Raw genomic sequence first — 23,557 nt, 5'->3', positions numbered from 1 at the left:
GATAAAATAAAAGGAAATAAGGTTTATAGAAGTTTAGAGAAAACTGGTTCAGAGCCATTTGAGGGTGGTCGCCCCCATCCCCCATGTCACCTGGTCAAACAGGATAAAAGAAGGTGTTCGCGCTCTCTCTGGTCGCTTCTTTGCTGGACACGAATGGAATAGGTGTTTTCGCCCTCTTTCTCTCTCTCTCTGTCTCTCTCTGTCTCTCTCTTTCCCCTTCTCTCTCTCTCTCTATCTCAGGTAGGCTACAAGCTGGGTAAGATTATTTGGTGTAATCAATGTATAACAATGTTCTAGATATTTTAATTGATTGTGGAATTGATCTCTGATATCTGAAATATTAAATTGTTACGTGATTATTCTAACTGATTTTGACATTGTTCATTTAATGGTTAAAAGGAATAGTCATACATTCGCCCACTTTTAGTGAGGCACAGATGTTATTAAAACCTTTCATTTATGGAGTCAGATGAAGTAACGAGTAAATACATATGATCAATGTATTACAAATTTAACCAACCAATACTTTGCATGAGTGAGGACAGAACACGTGATTACCTTCCACGTGTATTGGCGAACCGAGATTGGACCAATATAGAGGGCCTTACACATGTGTAACTGCTTGTTCATATTTTGGGGATAAATTTGTACCCAGAAGTGAACCAAATGTTACAAAATTACCTCATTTGTAATAATGTTTTTTTTTTTTTTTTTTTTTTTTGAAGGATTAGAATATCGAATTTACTACTAGCTATATATAAAAACAATAACTGGATGAATGCAGACATTCAGGGATGCAAACAGCGCGCTTTTCGGCGCTTCCCGCTTTTTTCACATCAGTTTGGGTGACAAAGTCATCTGAAGTCATTCCTTAGCTTAATGTGAGGGACAGAAGTCTATTTACATCATTAAAGTATACGGAAACTCGCTTTCCCTCCTCTGCGGCTGTCAATCATTCTCCAGCGCGCGCGCCTCTTCCGTTTGGATGCACGGTAAAACTCTCTCCAATATGATATATTCACATTATAATGCATGATCTGTAGATAAAAGGCTGTGGATTTGCATAAAATGACTCCCGTTCAACACTATGCTTGGAGGGTATACCAGAGAGTTTAACATTGAGAACTGTGTGTCAGGATGTTAAGACCCTTGAGGGTGCAGCAGTAAGTTTCAACGTAATTCCTGTATGCAATCCAGAGAAATCCTAGCTTATACGAGATGCTTTCACTGCTGGACATCTTGCTTTGTCTGAACACTCTCACCCAGTGATATCTCTTCAGTGTCATTACCCTCACTTGCAGAGATTGCCCCTTCAGCAGCTTCAGGGGCCTGTCAGAGATTTCCTACATCCACCGGTCACATGTTCCAATTAGACCTCTTTCAGCTCTCCACCAGATGACTTGGGATGTAGAAAAGCTTTGGCAACTTGATGCTGTATCACCAAGGAGTGATAAAGTTATCTGTTCCATGCAAGATCAGAAGACAGTTCAACTTATGGAATGTCAGACAACCCGAGTTGCAACAGATGGAATTGATGGGTATGCTACACTTCTCCTTCGTTCAAGAATTTGTGCACCTCTGAAAGCCCCAATAAAGAAAGCTATGTTTAGGCTTCAAAGCTGTGAGATGTGCCTCCTCAATGAACTGAATTTGTCGAAAACTTACAACAACTATCTTCTCCTGAGACCTCAAGTTCTCCTCTCCGAGTGAAATCAAGTACCTTTTTCTCAAAGCCCAATTCTAAACTTGAGAAACCTAGGGATCCCATGGAACTCATTTCATTTCCATCTGAGAAGTCCAGCGCTAAACCTGAAAAAACTCAGTGCTGCTATGCAACCCAGTTCTTCCCTCTCATCTGAGAGATCCAGCACTAAACCTGTGAAACGACATTTTAAATCTAGTCCGTTTTCCACCTTTTAAGACCTGTTGAAGACTACTGCAGCATCCATTCACGGGGCGGCTGTTAAGAACTAAATTCCCTCTGCTGAGGTCTTAAAACAACCACAGACAGTCATTCAGAGACAATATTGCATGCCAAGAGAACATGTTTAAGCCCAATTTATACTTCTGCGTTGAACTCACGCCGTAGCTACGTCGTAGGCTGTGTGTAGCACACGTATCCTTCGGCGTACCCTGACGTGCACCTCTCCAAAAATGTAACAACGCGTCATTTCTACGCGGACGCAAGCGCTGTGATTGGTCTGCTAGAACCCCTCCCTTGTGTTCCACATACTCCCTCCCCATGTGTAATTGCTCATCAACGCGGCCAACGACGCAGAAATGAAATAAATGAAAAATGTACATTATAAATGAAAACCAACGTGTAGCCTACAGCGTAGAGGCTCCAGCGTAGGTCCAACGCAGAAGTATAAATTGGGCTTTACGTTTAGGCTAGACAAAAATGGCGCATTGAAAGCCCTAACCTCTCCCTTGACTCTGTCATCATCCTTGATCCCCCAGCTTCCTAATTCTATTTGGCCTATAGGTGGCAAGGACGTGGTAATTCATCCTAGTAAGGATCTCTGAGGTTCAAGTGAAGGAAAAAAGGTACATCAGACCCGTAGCACGTCTTGTCCCTATTCCTGTTTATGCTGATTCCCTTTAATGTTAATGTTGCATGTTTGGGGGTGGCTGTATTAAAGATTATTTTATTTTATTAATAATTCCCTTTTAAAGGGAATGGGAGATGAGACTCTGGTTGGTTTATTTCACGTTACGCCCAAAACACACCCATTACTCATTAAGAGAATAGGGACAACCCTTTTAGACCATGCGCCACGCGTCGACTATTTCCTGTTGTTAAACTAGCAAAAGTGAATTCGGACACACCCCAAGTGCACTTGCGCCCTGCGCTTTAGACCATGCACTTAGATTGTTACAATAGGATCCATGATGTACTCCCTGTTCATTTGCTCTGTTGATTAATAAAGTGGTCAAATGAAACTGGACTGCTGGACTGCCAGACATTCCTACTTAATTTCTATCCTCCTTTACAGTTTATATATTGACCTGTTGTGTGATCTGAAAGCATTGTTTGATTTTGAGTATACTGGTGAAATGGTTTTGAGCCGATTGTTTGATTTTTGCCAGAAGTGTCAGAGGTTTTGTGAATGTAGTTTGAATAATTGGTTTTGTGTTTAATTTTGTGAGAAAAAGGGTTTCAAGAAATGTGTCTTAGCGATTGTGAAATTGTGAACTGTAATATGAGTATGTAATATTTTGTAAAACCTGAGGGCCATATAGAATGTGCTATACCTATGTTTAAATAAGCAAACTGGGCTCACAGGATATCACATTAAAATTAATAATTATTTTTTTTAAAGAGCATGTAAGGACAAAAGCTAAATTTGTCGTTGTGTGTGTGTGTGTGTGTGTGTGTGTGTGTGTGTGTGTGTGTGTGTGTGTGTGTGTGTGTGTGTATGGAAAAAACAACACACTTAGGTTCTATTCTTTATTTAAGTTTTAAATAATGCATATTAAATCATTGGTTAAGATAACAAAAATTACATTCTATAAAGCATATAAAAGCACTGGATACATCTATACACTGTTGAAATTATCAGAACACAAAACCATTTTGCTGTAATTTTTCATGACCAACAAAAGTGCCTTTAAGAACAATAAATCTCCCTCTGTAAAATACTCACATTTTGTCTTTTGGTGATTAAACAAAACAGGCTTTTGAAGACATACCTAATAAATTGAACTATATTCCTTTTTTAATTAATTAAAACTCTTCACTCTTTTAACAATAAATGGTACATTGTGGCATCCAACACAGTATTAAAATGCATTTGTGTCAAATAGGTTAGCATTAAATAAAGGGCAGCGGCCTCTAAGATCAGCTTTTGTCATAAAATAAGATTTTCTTCAGAGAAGTAGGAACTCTAGAGGTTTGACTTTAGGTGATTAGGGAGTGCTCACATGGAAGGGACTTCCTGGTACAGTTTCATCCCCCCATTTAACAATAACTACATAGTTTCCTTTCTCCTTCACTGTGTAGGTTACATTGTAAAGCTTGTTTCCCATATGTTTAACAGCCACATCTTCACATGGAGTTCTGGGACCATGGACACCAACCATTAGCATGTTTGTACCTGAAAAAAAGTAAAATACCCTGTATAATTATGTATTTAGTTGGTGCTAAACCATTATTGACTTAATTTTGGTTTTATTTTACCTGCTTTACTACAGTCGACGGAAAAATTGTTCTTCTGGCCCACAAAGGCTTTGGAGAGGCCAGCACCATGACATACAACCTTACTGGCATCTGAAGTTGACTGTGAGCTGGACAGAGAACTGTAAGCTCCGGCCATCTTAGAGGTTTTGGTAACAGTTTCCACAATGACTGATGAAGTTTCATGCAAACTGTGGCCCCCAGACAGACGCATACCTACAACAAGAGATAGACATGTTAAAACCCATAGTCACAACTCTCTAACTGTGCAAATATTACATAGCTGAAAAAAACACACTGGATGTCCTATGACTTATTTAGGGTGAAACTGTTCCTGGTTCAATTCAATCTAAGCTCAATGGCAGGATTTGTGGCATAATTATGTATTAATTACCATCAAAAAAAAAAAAAAATCAGGAAACATTCCATCACATCAAAGTACGAATTTCAATCAATTTGTGTTCATCCTACCTGTAACCTTTGCTTTGAAGGGACTGCCAACAATATGCTGTGGGCCACCATATTTGATGCATATAAGATAGTTGCCTGGTGCCATAGGTGTATAAGACACTTTGTAACCTTCTGGGCACTCAGTGCAGTCCATTTTGACCTTTGAGGGCCCATCAATAGTAACAGATAAGGCACCTGATCCAGCCTTGCATGTGTTGACGACAAACTCAGAGGGAACCCCTACAGAACAATAAGAACATATGATTAAAATTGGATCTACTGGTGATTTATATCTGAGCAAGACCATCTGCAGCAACATCATGCTAAATCCTTCATAATACTAATCATTACATATCACTCATTTTTGCACTTATCAAGCAGAATATTACAGTGGACCAATACCTGTGCGTCCACCCTCAAGTCCTGGACCAAAGGCAGACACCATTCCTGGATCTCCAACAGATTCTGCTTCTCCAACACGGACTCTGAATGGGCTACCTGGGATATGGCTTCCATTGAACTTCACATCAATTGAATGAACACCATTCTCACGTGGAATGAAGCGAATTGCATTCTTGTCTATGAAAAGGATGGATGTTGTAATAATTAAAGGTTGTAACATTAACATGTAACAAAGTAAAATTTCAATAAGCATTTGCCATCTTTTACAATATGTATTGTATAAAGCGTTATGTAAATAAAGGTGAATTGGATTACTTGTTGTCATGCTTTCAAAAAAGTCATGTTCTTAAGACAAAACATAAACAAGTCTACAACTCACCGCTATCCAGTTCAGTGACATAACACTCCTCTACTACACCAGAGGGGGCATGTACTTTAGCATCTATGACACCTCTCGCCCCATTCCTCTGAACGGCAAATGAGGCTTCCTGATTAACCTTCAAATCCTTCTCCTGCAAGTGAAAAGAGGAATGAAAGTTTGATTTCTGACTCCAAAATGCTCAGATAGATAGATAGATAGATAGATAGAGCACACGTAAGAACACTTAATCCTTTCTCAATAAAAATATAGTATGGCCGTGGACAGACATGGAGTCGAATTACATTTCGAGCACAAAAATAGCTGAGCCATGACTCAAAGAGCAGAAAGAGTTGTTCTGGCAAGCGTTTATTTCACTGTTGCTGTATAGTTACTACCATGTGTTCAGTGCATGTTATAGATTAGTATATCCCTCATTGTTCCTTATTGTTTTGTAAAGTACAGGCTAGCTGTGACTAGAGCTTACCTGAAGGCTTGAAACAGTAAGTCGACGTGCATCATCAGACAATGTGGCAACAGGAACAATGAAGGGGCTATCTGGGATATGTTCATTATTGAACTTGATGGAAACTTCATAGTCACCTGAGAGGAGAAATGGGGAATGAGAATGCAATGATTTCAACTGGTTTTGCTATCTGATTGTATCTCAAATCATAGCAACTTCTTTGTAAACCTTACCTGGCTCTTGCACAATGTAAATAACACCACAGGATCCATCTTTTCTGTCTTCAAAGGAGATTTCAGCCTTGCTTGGCCCCTCTATAGCAATAGACAGACCGCCTGCTCCAGCCTCTCTTGTCCAAATACTGAATTCAGCTATCAGAGGGTAATGAAAAGTGAGATGCAGTAAATGAAAGAAAAAAATGTATGTACATCTCTATCATTACAAAAATAAGAAGAAAACATTTTGTTTAAAACATACCAGGAACTTTTGCAACAGCTCTCTCTAGGCCTGTGCCTCCAGCCCGGACCTTGTGGGAACCTCCTTCTCCGAGAGGCCCGACTGTAAACTGGAAGGGGCTTCCAGGGACATGCTCACCCCTGTATTTGACGTTGACAGTGTGAGAACCCATTTCGACAGGTACGAAGCGGACTCTGTAGGTACTGTTCCCGCTATCAACAATCTCTGCATCTGTTACATTTCCACCAGGACTGGTCACCTGGGCTGTCATTCCCTGGATCCCTGTGTCACCTGGACAAGGGGAAAACAAGTAAAGGAAACGATGAAACAAGACCTATAGGCGGTGGCGTTTTTTTGGTGGTGATGGTGGTGGGGGGGTAGTACAGCATAATAAAGATTTACCCTCTTGCCGAACTGTACCAAAGCTTCCCAGTCTTTCTCTTCCCAGGAAGGATCCAAATACATCTCTGAAAGGGTCGCCGCCAAGCTCTGTGCTCTCCTCTACGTGTACTTCCCGCTTAGTCTCACCACCATGTGACTTGCTGATTTCGGTGCGTTCTGTACGTGTGTAAGTGTGGCTACTGCGTGTGAAGGTACGAGTTAAGCGCTCCTGTGCTGACATCATCTGAAACCAATTTCCTAAGTAAAAAATAAATCAGATTTCAGACACCTTGGCTAATACTGTCACAGTTAATTGTATTCTAACTCACACAATCTCCTTTATCTGTATTTGTTTTTACCTGGAATTTTAAGGTTTAGGTCACATGCGCTGCCCACTGAAGCAATAGAGGCAGCTTGCCTTTTCCTTGTTATACTCTCCTTCATCCTTCCTTCTCCTGTTATCTTCACTGTAAAAGGACTTCCTACGGAGTGGTGAGAGCAAACAAAATGTTACTAATCTCTGCCGTAATGGACTGCCAGCCTACATGAGCATATCACTGTAAAGAAACAATGAAAAAGTAACCTGGTATATGTTTGTCTGCGAACTTGATGTTGATGATGTAGTTGCCTGGTTCAGTGGGGCAATATGTCACTTTACATGTTCCATCTTCCACATCCTCACAATTAATATCCACTTTACTTGGACCCTCGATGGACAATCCAAGACCTCCATATCCTTTGAATCAAGACAGCGTGGAAATAAATTCAATTAGGTGTATTACACCAGGTTTGAATTTGAAATCATGCATAGACAAATCATGCAAGTTCAAAAGCTCATAACAGAAAGAAAAAAAAAACTGTAAGAACATACCAGCATTTCTGGTGTCCACAAAGAACTCTGCCACTTCAAAGGTATGAGCTTCAACCAAACCTTTACCAAAAGCCTTGACTCTGCTGGCCTCTCCGATTTCAGTTGGTCCTACCATAATCTTAAAAGGGCTGTTGTTCACATGTTTCCCACTCTTCCTCACGCTGACCTCATGCTCCCCCACTTCCTTTGGGGTGAAGGAGAGACCTGGTGAAGCGAGGGGAGCAGAGATTAATCAAAGCCAATCTAGTACATGCGGAAAACATTTGATGGCCTCTTGTGCTTACCAATGTGCTGGTTGGGCAACCTCTTCAGAAGGCAAGGTTCGTCCTTTCCTGATGGAGCTTTGATGCTAGCTGTCAGATAGCTCAGGTCTGTTTCTGTGATCTTCAGTGAGACATCTGCCGCTGTGCCAACGTTCATCTGAGACCTTCGGAGTGAATCATCACCTACACAAACAGACATATTATAGGTAAGGATGGCAAGTTCAGTTATTTTTACCAGGTCTAATTTTTAAAAACACAAGTGAAACATTTCTTATCGTACCAGTAATTTTTGCAGTGAAGGGGCTGCCAGGAATATGGCTGTTGTCAAACTTGACAATGATGTTGTAATCACCAGGTGCAGTGGGCAAGTAGGACACAGTGCACGTACCATCTTTATTGTCCTTACAACTGATTTCAGCTTTAGATGGACCCTCTACAGCAAGGGACAAACCACCTGTGAAGGGCAAACAAAATGGACTCTCTGGCACACTTTTTATAAAAAATATATTTATATATTTGCTTTGCTGCAAACACCTTTATGTACCTTGTCCAGCATTCTTGGTAACAACCGTAAAAGTGGCCAGTTTATTGATTATCCCATGACACAAACCAGGTCCATAGGCTGTCACCATCCCACTGTTCATTACATCTACATAGAACTGCAAAGGACTTCCTGTGAACATAATTGCATTTAAGCTGTGATTCTGGAAACTACATGACGCAGTGTATCATTTCACTGACATCTTAAATTACTTAAACAGGTCTCAGTACATGTTTGAGAACACTTAAAGGTAGGGTAAGCAATCTTTTTCATAGACACTTTTATTATACTGGTTGAAACTCTCTTTACATCCTGATTGCAATCAACACCTGTTTACGCAGACATCACACGTCATTAGCGCTTTCAGTAAAGCTATGCAGAGTTACTGCATTCACGCCATGTCATAACCATAATTACGAGATGTTCATTATTGGGGACCATTAACTGTAAGGGGATTTACAGTCAAAGACCCAGAACCAGATATGATGAATGAAGACCCGCAGTCAGAATTATAATAAATTGAAGAAAAGTTTTACTGAAGATAGTTTGCAGTTTCATCAGCAGAAGTCAGATTCAAAACCCACAAAGAGTTGTAGGCCGCCCCGGGGTATAATAATGGGGTTCATTATTATTACAATGTTATGTGCTTTGAGACATGAGGCAATTTAACACCATCTCTCATGACTCTTTGCAGACTCTAGCCTGGCTGTGCGTGTTCATGTGTTTTGGAGGAGGTGTGGCTTTGGAGACGCATTGAAGGGAGGGTGGGATCTTATGCTTTCAAAGCTAGTTTGCTATGCTAGCCTCTCCAAAATGGCCTACCTTACCTTTAAGCCACATAAAAGTATAAATTTCCTGTCAAGATAACTATCCATCAAAGCAACATGATGTAATTTTTTTAATGAAAAAGCAGAAAAGCGAAACTCTTTGCTAGCATTGTGTGTTTGCAATTGCAAATGAGTTTGATATTATCAAATAAAAGTTATTTTTATTTTATTTTAAGTACATCTTGAGTGTCCAAATGTTTTTTGGGCCATTTCGCACATAAAGTGAAAAGGGGGTCCAACCTGGGATGTGGTTGCCATCATACTTTATGTCCATTTCATGCAGGCCTCTCTCTGTAGGCTGAAATTGCACTGTGACTGTTCCATCTTTGTTGTCCCTGATGAAGGGACGAGCTGTCTTACCAGAGGGCATACGCACCTCCCCTGCAAATAAAACAGACGTGGGATACTTCTAACAACAGCACACAAAAGTAGTACGATTTCTGCTCTAAATTAACATGATTAAAAATGTTACCTCTGAGCTCTCCTTGCTGGACAGTGAATGGGATAACTAAGTTCAGGGGTTGAAACATGGGTTTTTTGTCATCTCTCGGTGCAACAGGCTGATCTGTAGCCTGAGATAGCATAGGAAAGACAAGCAACAATGATTTCAAACAGTGCCCTGCTCACTGTCACTGCAGTACTGAATATTTTATCCATTCTGTTGTAATGTCCCTGGTATATATCTATATATCAATAGATCTATAATTGGTTTATCAGGCCAGTGATGCACAGTTCAACACACCTGTTCAGTAATATCACTCACCATGACTTGAAAAGGGCTTTTAGGAATATGTTGCCCTCCGAAGCGGATTGTGATGACATATTTTCCCGGCTCGGGTGCAGTATAATATATGTCGAAGGTGCCATCTGGATTTTCTGTAACATCCATATCCAGCTCAATGCCATTTGGGGTCAGAACTGTACATGTCACCTTCCCTTTTCCAGCAGCCTTGGCATCCACCGTGATGAATGTCTCTTCTGCCATCTTAATATTGGGCCCAAGACTTTCTGCTCAAATAACAACATTGTTAAAAACCGAAGAACTTAATTATGGAACCATATTACTTGGTGTAATGGTAAAATATTTATAATGGTAGAATATTTCATTATAGAATATATCACCCTTATACAATAATTCATAAAAATATTTAAAATAAATGTTCTGATTCCTTACCAACACCATGTCCTCCAATAGACACTGAAAATAAAAAGCAAGCAAAAATTAAAATCAGTAAAAACAAGAGTTACGAAAAGAAAGCACAAAACACCAAGCACCAAAATGGAAAGAATACCTGTGAGCAGACACTTGCTGGCATCACCAGTTGGTAAGGCTTGGATATTGTAAGGTGAGAATGGAATGTTATCTCCACCATACTTAATGGTTATGGTGTAGCGGCCAGTCATATCTGGCACATAAGATACAGTGTAAGTTCCATCTCTGTTGTCTTGAATGCTTGCTTTTTTCGGCTTTCCCTCTGGATCCTAAATAGAACACAAAGTTGAAATGCACTGCTCTGGTAATATATGCCTTATTTTGAGGTTTTCTATTTATATATGTATATATATATATAAATGTGCTCACAAGGATTTGAACTGTCAGAAGGCCTTTCCCTGCATCGCGAGCATCAATGGTAAACTCCACTGGTAGACTGGCAGCAACTCCTTTAGTGTCCAGACCAGGTCCGCTAGCCCGCACCTTACTGGCATCGTGTGAGGGGGCTGAATTGACTTTGAATGGACTGTTTACAACCACAAAATAAAAGAGATGCAAATTATGTCTTCAAGTGACATTACTGTCATAAGGTAGCAATTAAACAGTCTAAAATGCATCACTTTAAGATCTTACCTGCCAGGTACTTCTTGGTTGGCGTATTTGACAGACACTGTGTGCGGCCCCTCCTGCGCAGGAGTGTAGTTGACGGTATGCGTTCCATCTCGGTTGTTTTTAACAACAACAGGCTCAAGAGTTCCTGTAAGACAGAACATGTTCAAGATTTCATGTATCAAGTATGGCAAGTATGGAACATATCTACTGAATTCAGAACCGCATACTAGTATACTACTCGTACTTCGAATTCAGCAATTCTTCTACAGTGTATAAGTACATTTAAACAAGTTATTTAGTGTTAGACTGGATTAGAGCATATTTGTAGTGGACTGCAGGGGTTCATGTTTTGTACCTTTTGGTCCATACAGCTGGACCTCTAGAGGAGCCAGTCCTGCTTTGCTACTGTCCACAGTGAAGGTTTGTGGAACATGTGCTGTAACTCTGTTAGCAAGTCCAGGACCTGAGCACTTCACCTTGCTGACATCCACCACATCCTTAACCAGCACCCGGAATGGACTGCCTGAGAACAGTAACCCCAAATATGAAGTAGTTATAGAACTATACAATTTAAATAAAAAATTATATAGATAATACAGTAATATTGTATTGGTAGTTAACATCTTTATAGGTAATTAGATAGATAATATTTCACCTGGAATAGGCTGGCCTCCATAAGTGATATTGACATCGTAGTCTCCAGCAGTGAAAGGCATATATTCAACACTGCAACTACCATCTTTGTTGTCCTTACAGAACATTTTGGATTCTGATGCTCCTTCAATGGTCAAACCCAAACCACCTGTCCCAGCACCCCTTTAAAATAAGCATGGATGTACAATTAGATGTTAATTTCCCACATCTAATCGAGCTTTAAAAGAAACTATGAGTTTCTTTTAGGGCATCAATGATGCCACAGTATATGCATACAGAGTCCATACCTTGTCTCCACTGTGAAGCAGTTGGGTTTGTTAACTAGCCCACCTTCCAGGCCTGGACCATAAGCTCGAACACGTGTTGGGTCACAACCTTCTACAACGGACACCTTAAAGGGGCTCTTAGGAACAGCAACATCATCATAAAAGACCTCGATCAGGTGCAAACCTACACAAAGCAAAAGAATTACTTTCATTTGAAGAACTCAGCTTTATGCCAATCCAACTTCATAGGCTACATATAGCTGTCTTACACATATTATTTAATATTAGTTTATTTAGTTTATAATTGCATCTATGAAATAAAGAACCTTCAGAGTTTGACAGCATATAGCTTTTGTAGTGTTTCTAGAAAGTATTTGTAATAGGCTCTGTTTGAACTGCAGCTGTCATTGGTATTAATATAAGATGTATTTCTGTACGGATGTGCAGAGGGCCCTAGTCAGGCACACAACTATTTAATGATCTCTTTTTACAATGCATTTCCTATTTATAAACTCCCTCTCCATCTGTCATATGCTCTCATTCAGTACCGCTTCTAAGCTCTAAAAGCTTCTCAAACCCTGTCTTGTCTGAATATGTACTCCAGGGGCCCCCCTTTGCAGGAACCCCTAAACTGTGCGGGAAAGTGTATCACAAGGGATGATTTACCCAATCCATTGTACATACATGTATCTTTTTCTAAAAAGATATCTCATTTGAAAAACGTAATACTCACTTAGCATTCACATGTATTTATATATAAAATATTTCAAACTCTTTGAAAGCCTTTGAAAAAACCCTCACTTTCAACATATTTTTTTCCTTAAACATATTTGTTCTGTGTTTGAGTGACATACCATCCTCAAAAGCAGTATATTCCACTCTATATGTGCCGTCGCCCTTATCAGTGATATATGCATCTGTGTTAGCGCCTGATGGGTTGATGATGCGAATCTTAACATGATTCCCTCCTTTGGTCTTAGTCTGGGCCCGGGCATCCACAATGAAGTGTGTTGTCACTTCCCTGAGGACCCCTTAAGTGACAGAAAAACAGGAAAATAAGGTATAATTGATTTGCGTTTGGAAAGTTAATCACAGAAAGTTGTTGTTTCAATTTTTAAATATTACCTCTTGGCTCGACTCCTGGTCCATACACTTTAATCCCACTCGTGTCCACTGACGGCTCCACCTGAACATGTATGGGGCTCTTGGGCACCTGCTGACCTCCGTATTTAATTGTGATGGTGTGTGTCCCATGAAAGAGTGGGGTGTAGGTGACAGAGAATGTTCCATCACTGTTCTTTTTAATACAAACTTCAGCTTGAGCCCCTGAATCTGACACAATCTCAATGGTGAGTTCAGCCTCTCCGGCTCTACTGCAGTCCACTGTGAAACTGGCCACCTCACCAGCTTTAGCCCTCTCTAGTCCTGGTCCACTCACTATAACCTTGCCAGCATCCAGAGCTGGCTTGACAGCAGCTTTAAAAGGAGAGCCAGGGATATGAGCCTCCCCAAATAGGATATTGATGTTGTAGTCACCAGCCTCTGTGGGCAAGTAGAAAACAGAGCAGGTTCCATCACCGTTGTCTTGGCACTCAATCTTCGCCTCACAGGGGCCTTCCAATGTTAGACCCAGACCACCAGCACCTGCCCCTTTTGTGTCTATTGTGAACGGTGCAGGCTGACCCACAATACCACCCTTAAGTCCTGGTCCATAGGCACGAACCTAGAGGGAAATCAAGTAACATTAAATTATAGAGCTCACACAATAATTTGACAAAGTCATGAGACCTTTTATTCCCAATAGGCTGTGCTCTTACTTTGGAAGGATCGGCAGGCATGAGTCCCTCCACAGAAAAGGGACTTCCTGGAACAGGGTTCCCATCATAGCTGATGTCCACCTTGTAATGACCCTCCTCAGGTGGGATGTATTTCACACAAGTGGCCTCTTTTGTCTTGTCTGATTCCAACTTACAAGGTATTGGTCTACCAGAGGGTGAGGTTATGCTCACTTGTACCATACCCTGTCCACCTGCCCCTTTTGTGCTAACAATAAACTCTTGGTCCTTTCCAACTTCCACTTCTGCAACACATACAGCAGTTTAGTAAGCATGAGAGCAGTATGCATTTACAGTTGATAGTTCAGGTTGTAAATTACTTTGGCATAAGTGGTTTAACTGTTGAGTTAAAGTGCTTACTTTCATTTAGGCCTTGAACTTTGACTTTGCCGAGATCGAGTGAAGGGGCAACTGTGACTTTGAAAGGGCTTTTGGGAACAGGATCCCCACCATGTGTGACCATGATAGCCATCTCACCCTAATTTGCAGAAGATTAGGCATTTATTGCTGGTGATACATAACCTTTCCAGTCTTAATAATATTCATGTTCAAAGCAAAAACGACATGGAATAGATGATAGTGACCCCTGACCTGATGAAGAGCAGTGTACTTCACAGTGTAGGAGTAATCATGATTATCAATGATCTCAAAATCTTTAACAGCGTTTCCTTTAAAAGCCGTTTTGAACTGCACATCTGGTTTTGCCTTTCCTGCTCCCTTTGTGAAGATGGTGAAATGGGTTGGAATATCCACTTGAATGCCTGTAAAGCAGAGTTGTGTCAATTAAAATGAATTTCTCTGTGGCTTAAGGTCTTAATGTTGCGGCTTACACCCACCTGTCTTGTTCAGTCCAGGACCTTCAGCTCTGACTTTACCAGCATCATGAGAAGGATCCACCTTGACTTTGAATGGGCTGCTGGGGATTTCCTGTTTTAAGCAGAGAACAGTTTAATATGTTCACTTAGCATTAGTGTGCAATTGGGTGCAGGCAAGAGGCAAGAAGTTTGTTCAGTGCTTTACCTGATCTGCAAAAAGCACCATGATTGTGTAACGGCCAGGGCCAGGGGGTGTGTACTTGACAGTGAAGGTGTCATTGTCATTTTTAATGATGTCAAAATCGATATCTGCCTCTGCTGGACCCACCACACCTGGGGCACATTTGATGCCAATGCTAATATCACCTAAGATATAGTCAGAATGGTTAGCCACATTCAAACTTTTTTACAGTGTCATATAATGAAAAAACAAATGTGCATTATGCAAACCTTGGCCAGCTTTACTGCAGTCGACAGTGAAGTATGTGGGCTCATCTGCCTTTAGGCCAGTTTTCTCAACTCCAGGCCCATAGACCTTCACTTTGTCAGGGTGACAGCCTTCACCAACAAGAACCTTCAAAAACAAAGTTTTAAGATATGGACTATAAAATCAGCAATGATGTGCAAAAAAACAAAGCGAAATCTCAAAGAAAACAGTGACTCAACTAATGGTGCTTTTACAACACATAATAATACAAACCGAAATACTACACTGGGAATACTCACTCTGAAGGGACTCTTGGGTACGTTGACCTCCCCCCAGGTTAATATGATGGTGTGCTTCACCGGCTTGGTAGGAACATACATACAAACAAAAGTGCCATCTCCCTTATCAGTAATTTGAATGTCAATCACACAGCCCTCAGCATCCTAGAAGAAAGTTTGCAGAAATATAAGAATTCACGTTTGCATGTATGTGTCTATGTCATCTGTTACCCTTTAACACTGATTCTATTGTCACAGTGTGTGTAATGCTTAGCATTAGTCTACAATCATTGCCAAAGCAAAGCACTGAGAATATTGCACATAATAAACCTGAGCATAGATCTTCAGACTGCCTTTGCCAGCTTCTCGAGCATCTACAGTGAATTGTGTTGATTTGTTGACAATAATTCCGGTGGGCTCCAGGCCTGGCCCAAACGCTTTGACCTGCACATGAGATTCATCAGATCAATAACACTGACACTGACAAAAAAATAAAATCAGAGATTACTTTTTATTATTGTTTCCATGTGTAAACCACCTTCTCAGGGAAGACATCATTAGCTGCTGGAAGGATATGGGCCATGAATGGGCTGTCTTTGATATCTTCATCATCACAGATGACATGAACTGCATAATCTCCGGGTTCGGTGGGCCAGTAACGCACATCACAGGAACCATCACCTTTATCATCACACTCTATCTTTGCTTGAGAAGGGCCCTCAATTGAAAACCCTTTAAAGAAAAGAGATGGTATGTAAAAATTAGCTGGACACATAAAAGAAAGTATCTTAATTATTGTCTTCCTTATGTAGAATTACCCACCTAGAGTTCCCACTTCTGTTCCAATGGCCTCAACAACAAAGTCAGCAGACTTTCCAACCATTCCAGTCTTCAAGCCAGGACCCCAAGCCCGCACCTTTTGCGGTCCAGCTTCCTTGCTGACTTCCACTTCAAATGGGCTAAAATAATCACATTTTAAACAGTGCTGAGATTGAACATAAAATATAATAGAGGAAACTTTGACACAGAGGAAGGGGTGAAAGTGATTTCACCAAGTAAAACATGTTCCTGGATAAATCCTGGAAAAACATCAGATTTGAGGGATACGTTTACAGTTAATGTCAAGTTTAGGCTTACAAAAAGGGGTAGGGCCTTCTACACCATTCTTATTCATCTCCTGATTTTAGGGATAAGTTAAGAGCAGGGTTAGGGTTGAGGGTAGGGATAGGGTTAGGAGGACAATGTTTTTGGACAGGAATGTTGATCCAGGAATAAGTCTTGCTTGGCAAAAATACACGACCTAGAGGAAGGTGTGTATATTTGCATTACAGTGGTTAACTAAGATGTACAACTAGCTCTCACCTGCGTGGGATAGGTTGGCCTCCCCATGTGATGTTTACAGTATATTTTCCAGGCTTAACAGGGCAATAATCACACTTGAACTCTCCATCACCAACATCACGTACTTTCACAGGAACCTCTACTCCTCCTGAAAACATATGCATAGAATACTCAGCATTCTTAATGTTTCTAAATGTAGAGACTAATAATTACAGCAAGGATGTAAAATGGATTCATTATGTAGTCAAAGTGTACACAATTAATAGTCAAAGTATCTAGCCAAGTAGGAAAGTGTAAGTAAGAAAATGTAACACATCTGATTGTACTATGTAGTACATAAGTTAATATAGAAGTTTTCAGAATACAAGTGTTCAGTTTTAGCAGTAAAATAATCCCCACAATATACCCCAGAAAGAAAGAAAGTTTATAAATGACTCACCTGGCCCTTTCACAGAGACCTTCAACTCTCCAGTTCCTGCTCCTTTGGTAAAAACTGTGAAATCCGCCACCTCCTTAACCCGAACGCCGTTAGGCTGCAGTCCCCGGCCAGTTGCACGGCAGGCATTGGCATTGCTGGCTGATGGGGAAAAAGAAATAAAATAAACATATTATAAAATGTCCCCAACTTTTTTAAATGCACAGACTGAAGCAGTGTTAGTAAGATAAAGCGAGGTGCTGTGCTTCTGGTCAGTTGCTCTGATGACAAACAGGAAAACTGGACAAGTAATTTATGATAAGAATAAAATATAGGACATTCATAGAATACAACAGGATATTCATAAAATACAATACAAAAAACATACCAGTATTACAATGACAGATTGCTAGAATGGTCATTTTATAAACATCCAAACTGACAGTATTACAAAATGTTTTTCAACATGACACTCCTCCAATTCAAACACATAACTTTGGTATTGCTCTTTTCCTACCATGCCTCAAAGTGGGTGTTTTGATGTAAGGTAGGAATTAAGCTGCTGCGAACAAGCAAGAAGCTAAGCTTTAGCCCGCAGAGGTTTGCGCACCTTTCTTTTTATGAGGGGGTATCAGCTTCAGGGGAACAGCAGAAGGTTTAGGGTGTGCTACAAAATAAACAATTGTGTTTTTGGTGTGGGGGGATAATTCTTTGACTTTATTTGTTGCTCACTGTTCCAGTATGGCTGACACATTTAAAGACATTTGATTAATTCAACAAGAAGAATTATCAGATGATTACCCTCGGAGATGTTCACTTTAAAGGGGCTGTTGGGTATGGGCTGCCCAGCAAAGGTCACATGGATGGTGTGCGGTCCCTCCTGAAGAGGTTTGTAGGTGCAACGGAACATGTTATCGCCCTTGTTTTCTAGAATAACTTCCACAGTGTTGTTTTTATTCTGAGGGTCAACAATGACCACACTAACATCTCCAGCCCCAGCACCTGAAATGAGTGAGACAGAACCGTGAGAGCAACTTCATATAGAAAAACCTCTTCCAAAACACATTTTGTTCATTCTGCTCACCTGCAGTATAGATGTCAAAATAAGTAGGTTTATGGGCCACATTGCCAACTGCCTCAAGACCTGGTCCTCGAGCCTGAACTTTGCTGGGATCCCCCAGAGCCTTCGCCACATTCACCATGAAGGGGCTCTTATCAATGTCCTGACCAGCAAAGAGTACCTTCACCTGTGATATAATAGAATAAATAAACAACCATGCAACTGGAAGCAAACCAGTTTATATCCTCAAGTGGACACTGTACAACCAACTATGTTCTTGTACTAATGCATACCTTGTGGGGTCCCTCAACCTTGGGCACATAAGTGACAGAGAATGTCCTTTTCTTGTCATTGTTGGCGACAACTTTAGCCTTAATTTTAGGAAAATTAAAAGATAGATTTTAGTTTAAAATGGTTTGTTTCACATTGATGCAACATAAGTATATCTGTCACTTCTCACCTCCTCAGTGTGACCCTCTGGGTCCTCTACATATACAATCACTTCACCAAGTCCAGCCTCCAGTGTTTCTACAGTAAATACAGCTGGCTTCAAAACCATGTTCCCCTGAGGCTCAATACCTGTTTTCATAAAAATAAAAATAAATTGTCATACATATTAAGTCTTTCAACAACAGCAATACTCAGAATGTACATATTGAATACTTGATTGTATGCAAAGTACGCAAAAATAGCCCTTATTTTAAAATTCCTTTTACTAAATCTGTATGTGTGGCTCAAAAACACATTATTAGCTTTTGTGCTGACAAACACTTTTTGTGAGGTTTCAACTGAACTTGGAGTACAGTATAAGCCTTTGTTTGCTCACCTGGTCCATAGGCCTTGGCTTTTTTGGGGTGCAGCTGCTTTGGCTTAAGAGGGGCTCCAGGCTTCAGTTTAGCTTTGGGAAATTGAGAGAGGTATGTCATCACTGAATGCTCATCCACATCTGGATCCACAATTTCCTCTGGAGCTATCACCTAGAGATCAAAAATGCATACGTGTCAGATGAATTAAGAATTAAGTATACAGGGCCTCATTAACTAATAACTGCTTTCAAGTTCCATATGTATGTGCTCAGAAAAAAAAATATTACACCAAATTTCCATTGGAGAAGTAACTAGTGAACTAGTCAGAAAGCCTGTTTATGATGACATAAACATTGCAGAAAGAAGCCACACCCTTCCAGCATTTCTTTTTTCACCATCACATTTGTTCTACCATCACAAGGTGGTGGCAATCTCTTCAGATACTATATTTATCCACAGAGTGCCGAGGTTTGAGAGCGGCCTTCAACAACAAGGGCAGGATTTACCAGGAGCCAGACCCCTCCCACATCCCCTCAAGAGTCAGCAGGGAATTTAGCCTCAAGAATTTATGACACACATGCTACACCATCCATGGAATCTCACACTTATCCCATGAGGATAACAGAGCATGCACCACTATGTGTCAAAGTGCTGAAACCACTAACATTTTACACAAACCCATGCCTAGACACTACCCTCCTTATGACTTCCTTTTATACTTTCAAGTAGAGTATAAAACTCATTGGATAAACAAGTGGTGTTAATGCTGAGTGGATGTTCACCTGTGGCACACCGAGCCAGTCATCCGCCTGCTGCATGGCCTCACGAGCATTTGCAACAGGCTGGTTGGGGTCCCATTTTTGCCAGTCAGGGCACAGACCTACAGAAAGAGTTAAATTGGTATGAGTGAATCATTTAACTTTTTCATTTAATGAGGTCTTAAGCCACAAACTATACTTAAAAAGTAAAGGAAACATTTGATTGAAACAATAATGACCTAACTTTATAAATCAGTTCATGATATCAGGCCTCCCATAAACTTGGTATGCTCTTTATAAATTGTTTATTAAAAATGTCAAAAGAAACATATAATGTATCCAAAATATAAAATGATAATGGTAATGCTGTGATTTGTCAAAAGCCAGCAACACCCTGTATGGTCATGACTGTCTCACAGGGACTGTTTCATATCAACTACACTGAAGTAAACACTTTACTTCACTACCCCTCTGCTAAGTACGGCTCCATGTGAGCAAAGAGTGGCGCAGGAAGTAGGTCATGATTTAGTTTGAACTTTTTTATATATTTTTTTTTTATTATTTCTCTTCCTAATGACAATAAAATGGGTTAAGCTCTCTAAAAGGAAAGGGGGAAAAGGAGGATAGTCACACACAATTATTCAGAATTGTATTAAGACTGTATATACTAATTTTCTATTTAATGATTTTATTACATTACTCGTTTTATATTGGCACTGAAACTCAATCAGATGAATTATCTTGTGTTCTTGCCCTTTTGTCTAAAAAATAAAAAAATAAGTTAACCATCAAATTGGTCAAAGCATTGAATATAGCATGAGAACCCAAAATCTCTGGACAAATGTGATTGTTAACCAGGACTTCCTCACCCAAACACAAATGCCCAAAGTCAAATCAAGCAGACAGCTACACCTGATAATGTCAGAATGTGTACTTACCAGGGGCACAGTTGTCCACGAGGGCACCAAGGGCCTTGCCATCCCTCCAGTCTTTGTTAAAGTTGTTAATAGGCAGCTCTGGAACCTTGTTCTGAATCCAGCCCAGCAATCTTTGTTTGGGAGTGAGTTTCTTAACCTCTTCATCATCCTCATCATCCCACATGGGCATGGAGATGGAATAATGGAGAATGAGTGTCCATATGAGACCCAGAATCAGTTTCAGGTTCCCATCTACAATGGCTTTGCTGTCTACACAGGTCAAAGACAATCACAAGAAAACTGATTTTTGAAAAAGCAGGTACAAGTGTTTGTATTAATAGTAGTTCCACATCGGTTTACATTTGCCATCTCAGAAATAACACTGACATCCAGATGCAGGCTGTTAAAGGGTTAGTTCACCCAAAAATGAACATTCAGATTCAACAGATTTATGTCCCTCCATTGACAGTCCATGCAACTACCACTTTGATGCTTCAAAAAGTTCATAAAGAGATTGTAGAACTAATCAATATGAATTAAGTGTTTTAGTCTGAAATTTCTGAAGAGACATGATCGCTTTATATGACGAATATATTTAATTTAAGCTTTTATTCACATATAAACATTCATCAACTCACACATCAGTTATAGTAAATATAGGCTCAAGCATGTTTGATTGATGTGCGAGAAACAATGAGGTTCATTCTCTTGTTACGCATCAACATTTGAGCTTCTGCAAAAACCAATGAGGTTTGTTCTCACATGTCCAGGCAAGTACAGTTGAGCTTCTGTTTATGTTTTCACTGATCAATTTTTATATGTGAATAAAAGCCTAAATTAAATCTGTTCATCATAAAGTGTCTCTTCAAAAGAAATTTGACTAAACTGCTCAATTCATTTGGATTAGTTGTACGATCTCTTAATTAAGTTTTTGAAGCGTCAAATTGGTAGTTGCGTAGCTGTCAATGGAGGGGCAGAAATATCTTAGTTTCATTACAATATTTTCATTAGAGTTCCGAAGATGAACAAAAGTCTTTTGAAACAACATGAGCGTGAGTAAAAAAACAACATACGTTTGTGAGTGAATTAACCCTTTACGTAGTCAAGTCTCCTAAACAACTTCACACAACTGGTTTACACAAAGTCTGTTCTTTATCTATCAAAGCAGCTCTAAACACTGACCAATAAACTGCAATCCTACAGTGATCTAACGGTAATATTTACTCTGTATTCATTAATACTCCAACAAGTTTTTACAGCATGTCTAGAGACAGATCAATGTAACCTTTCACCTTATAAAAAATCTAACAAACATGCTGTGGCCCTTTAGAACTATTTTCCAATTCACTGACACATGGAAGCCCAATGTGTACATGGTGCTAAAATACTACACCCAGACTCTGACCTGAGTCCTGACAACCGAACTTTAGATGGAGGTAAAGAAGTTAGCATCTGAATGCTGATAATGTTTACGGGCAGGCTTGTGTGTGTGAGAGCGGTTTGGCAGTCAACTTTACCAGAGATACAAAAACAGCAGTAATATCAACTACATTTGCGTGCTAACTTCACTTCTATTAATAAGTAATTAACAAATAATAATTTATGAATAATTCACATTTATTAATAAGTAAATCAGAAGTAGGCTACAAATATTTTAATGTTAAACATCAACCATGTGAAGTTGTTATATTAAGGATCTGTTCCTACACTGGGACGATCTTTGCTGAAGTTTAAATAGAAATGTTGGTAAGTAACACTTTAGATAATGGAACACATATTCACTATTAACTTTTAGCTTGCATGTTACTAGCATATTGGCTGTTTAGTAGGCTACTTATAAAGCACATATTAATACCTTATTCTGCGTGATCGTATTCTAGATCTCTTAACCATACCTAAACATAACCACTACCACAATTAGCAATTAGGAGTTAATTTATGGAAAATCCTAGATAATAGTGACTATGAGTTCCCTAAGTGTTAACAAAATGTTAGTGTCAATACAATGATATAGAACTTAAATATAAAAACAGAAACGTATTTAACTTTAAGGGTTTTCCTGTCTAACTAGGCTAGTTAAATCAGAACTTACCTATTGACACTAATTTGATTCGCTCTCTGTCCAGAAACTCCAGCGCCACCGACACGTTCTCCAGTTTCATTTGTCTGAAGTTTGGTCTGACGTTATGCTTTCTATACATTTTCTTCTGACTGAGGACCTCCAGAAGCCCGATGAGTTTGAGCCCATCGGCCAGGTCTTTCTGGAGGTCAGTGACGCTCTTATTGACGCATTTGAGATGTTCATTGCACCATCTGGTGAAGGTGTTCTGCTGGATCTTCTTCCACGGCGCGTCCTCGGCCAGATCTTTCTCTGTTGCTGGCATCTCTTCCTCTTCCTCTTCCCCGAGGTCCGTGCCCTGGTAGTATTGAGGCGGCAGATCGTCTAAATATGTGTGATTGCTCATGATGGACTCTTCCTTTTATACTTCTAATGCAAGAAATTCACAGCTCGTCACTTTTGCGGGAGAGTGTCAGAGCTGTTAAACAGATCAAAACTTGGATGAAGTAAAAAAACACACACACAAAAAAAAAAACAGACAGACTTTCACATATAGCCTACTTGTGAAAAGTGATCTTCTGTCAGGACGATGATAGATTATCCGATTTACGGTTTACAAGGCGGTCAGTCCCCGTTTTTAATTCTCAGTGCCCTGTCAAATGTAGTCGCTTCTTCTTAATGGACACTTCGCGTTTGAAGAATATCACTTTTTGACAAATCAAAAAGTCACTTTTGCTGATCCACAGTTCGCAGGAGTGAAACTCAGTTTGAAATGAAGAGAGGGTGAATGAAGGGGGCTTAAATGCACCCAGGACCCCTGGGATTACATCACACTGATGTCATGCTGTAAACTGGAGTATGACGAACTAGTTTTCTAATTCTGAAGGATATCTATCATAGATCAGATTG

The 23,557-nt window shown here is 40.0% G+C and overlaps 1 protein-coding gene across 1 annotated transcript; it reads right to left on the bottom strand.

Annotated features, from left to right (window-relative positions):
* Positions 1 to 3,439: 3,439 nt before the first annotated feature.
* Positions 3,440 to 23,422, bottom strand: flnca (filamin C, gamma a (actin binding protein 280)). The gene is made up of 48 exons (XM_084396524.1): positions 23,210 to 23,422; positions 22,682 to 23,126; positions 20,611 to 20,859; positions 19,697 to 19,794; positions 18,935 to 19,085; positions 18,569 to 18,687; positions 18,402 to 18,479; positions 18,133 to 18,295; positions 17,850 to 18,050; positions 17,073 to 17,210; positions 16,655 to 16,781; positions 16,115 to 16,251; positions 15,831 to 16,024; positions 15,623 to 15,736; positions 15,314 to 15,457; positions 15,038 to 15,161; positions 14,793 to 14,953; positions 14,609 to 14,699; positions 14,364 to 14,533; positions 14,133 to 14,250; positions 13,755 to 14,017; positions 13,063 to 13,660; positions 12,792 to 12,968; positions 11,959 to 12,121; positions 11,673 to 11,833; positions 11,373 to 11,540; positions 11,039 to 11,162; positions 10,775 to 10,931; positions 10,485 to 10,674; positions 10,367 to 10,390; positions 9,956 to 10,200; positions 9,665 to 9,764; positions 9,433 to 9,573; positions 8,369 to 8,497; positions 8,105 to 8,278; positions 7,846 to 8,007; positions 7,562 to 7,765; positions 7,274 to 7,426; positions 7,050 to 7,172; positions 6,712 to 6,948; positions 6,331 to 6,600; positions 6,087 to 6,224; positions 5,875 to 5,990; positions 5,409 to 5,541; positions 5,030 to 5,206; positions 4,649 to 4,867; positions 4,181 to 4,393; positions 3,440 to 4,097 (listed from the first exon to the last, which is right to left on the bottom strand). The coding sequence occupies exons 2-48, from the start codon at positions 23,052 to 23,054 to the stop codon at positions 3,910 to 3,912; spliced, it is 8,097 nt and encodes a 2,698-aa protein (XP_084252650.1). The 5' UTR covers positions 23,055 to 23,126; positions 23,210 to 23,422; the 3' UTR covers positions 3,440 to 3,909.
* Between the last annotated feature and the right edge of the window lie 135 nt (positions 23,423 to 23,557).

This window comes from Rutilus rutilus (genome assembly GCF_951802725.1).
Source record: "Rutilus rutilus genome assembly, chromosome: 23".
NCBI lineage: Eukaryota > Metazoa > Chordata > Actinopteri > Cypriniformes > Leuciscidae > Rutilus > Rutilus rutilus.
The sequence above is the reverse complement of the archived record's forward strand: the minus strand, read 5'-3'. Positions and strand labels throughout refer to the sequence as shown.

Excerpts from the sequence above, each read along its gene's own strand:
- flnca (XM_084396524.1), bottom strand. The coding sequence starts at position 23,054 with ATGAGCAATCACACATATTTAGACGATCTGCCGCCTCAATACTACCAG. Across the intron at positions 14,251-14,363 it reads AGTACACTGCTCTTCATCAG|GGTGAGATGGCTATCATGGT; the intron begins GTCAGGGGTCAC and ends TCTGCAAATTAG. Across the intron at positions 6,601-6,711 it reads TGGTACAGTTCGGCAAGAGG|GTGACACAGGGATCCAGGGA; the intron begins GTAAATCTTTAT and ends CCCCTTGTCCAG.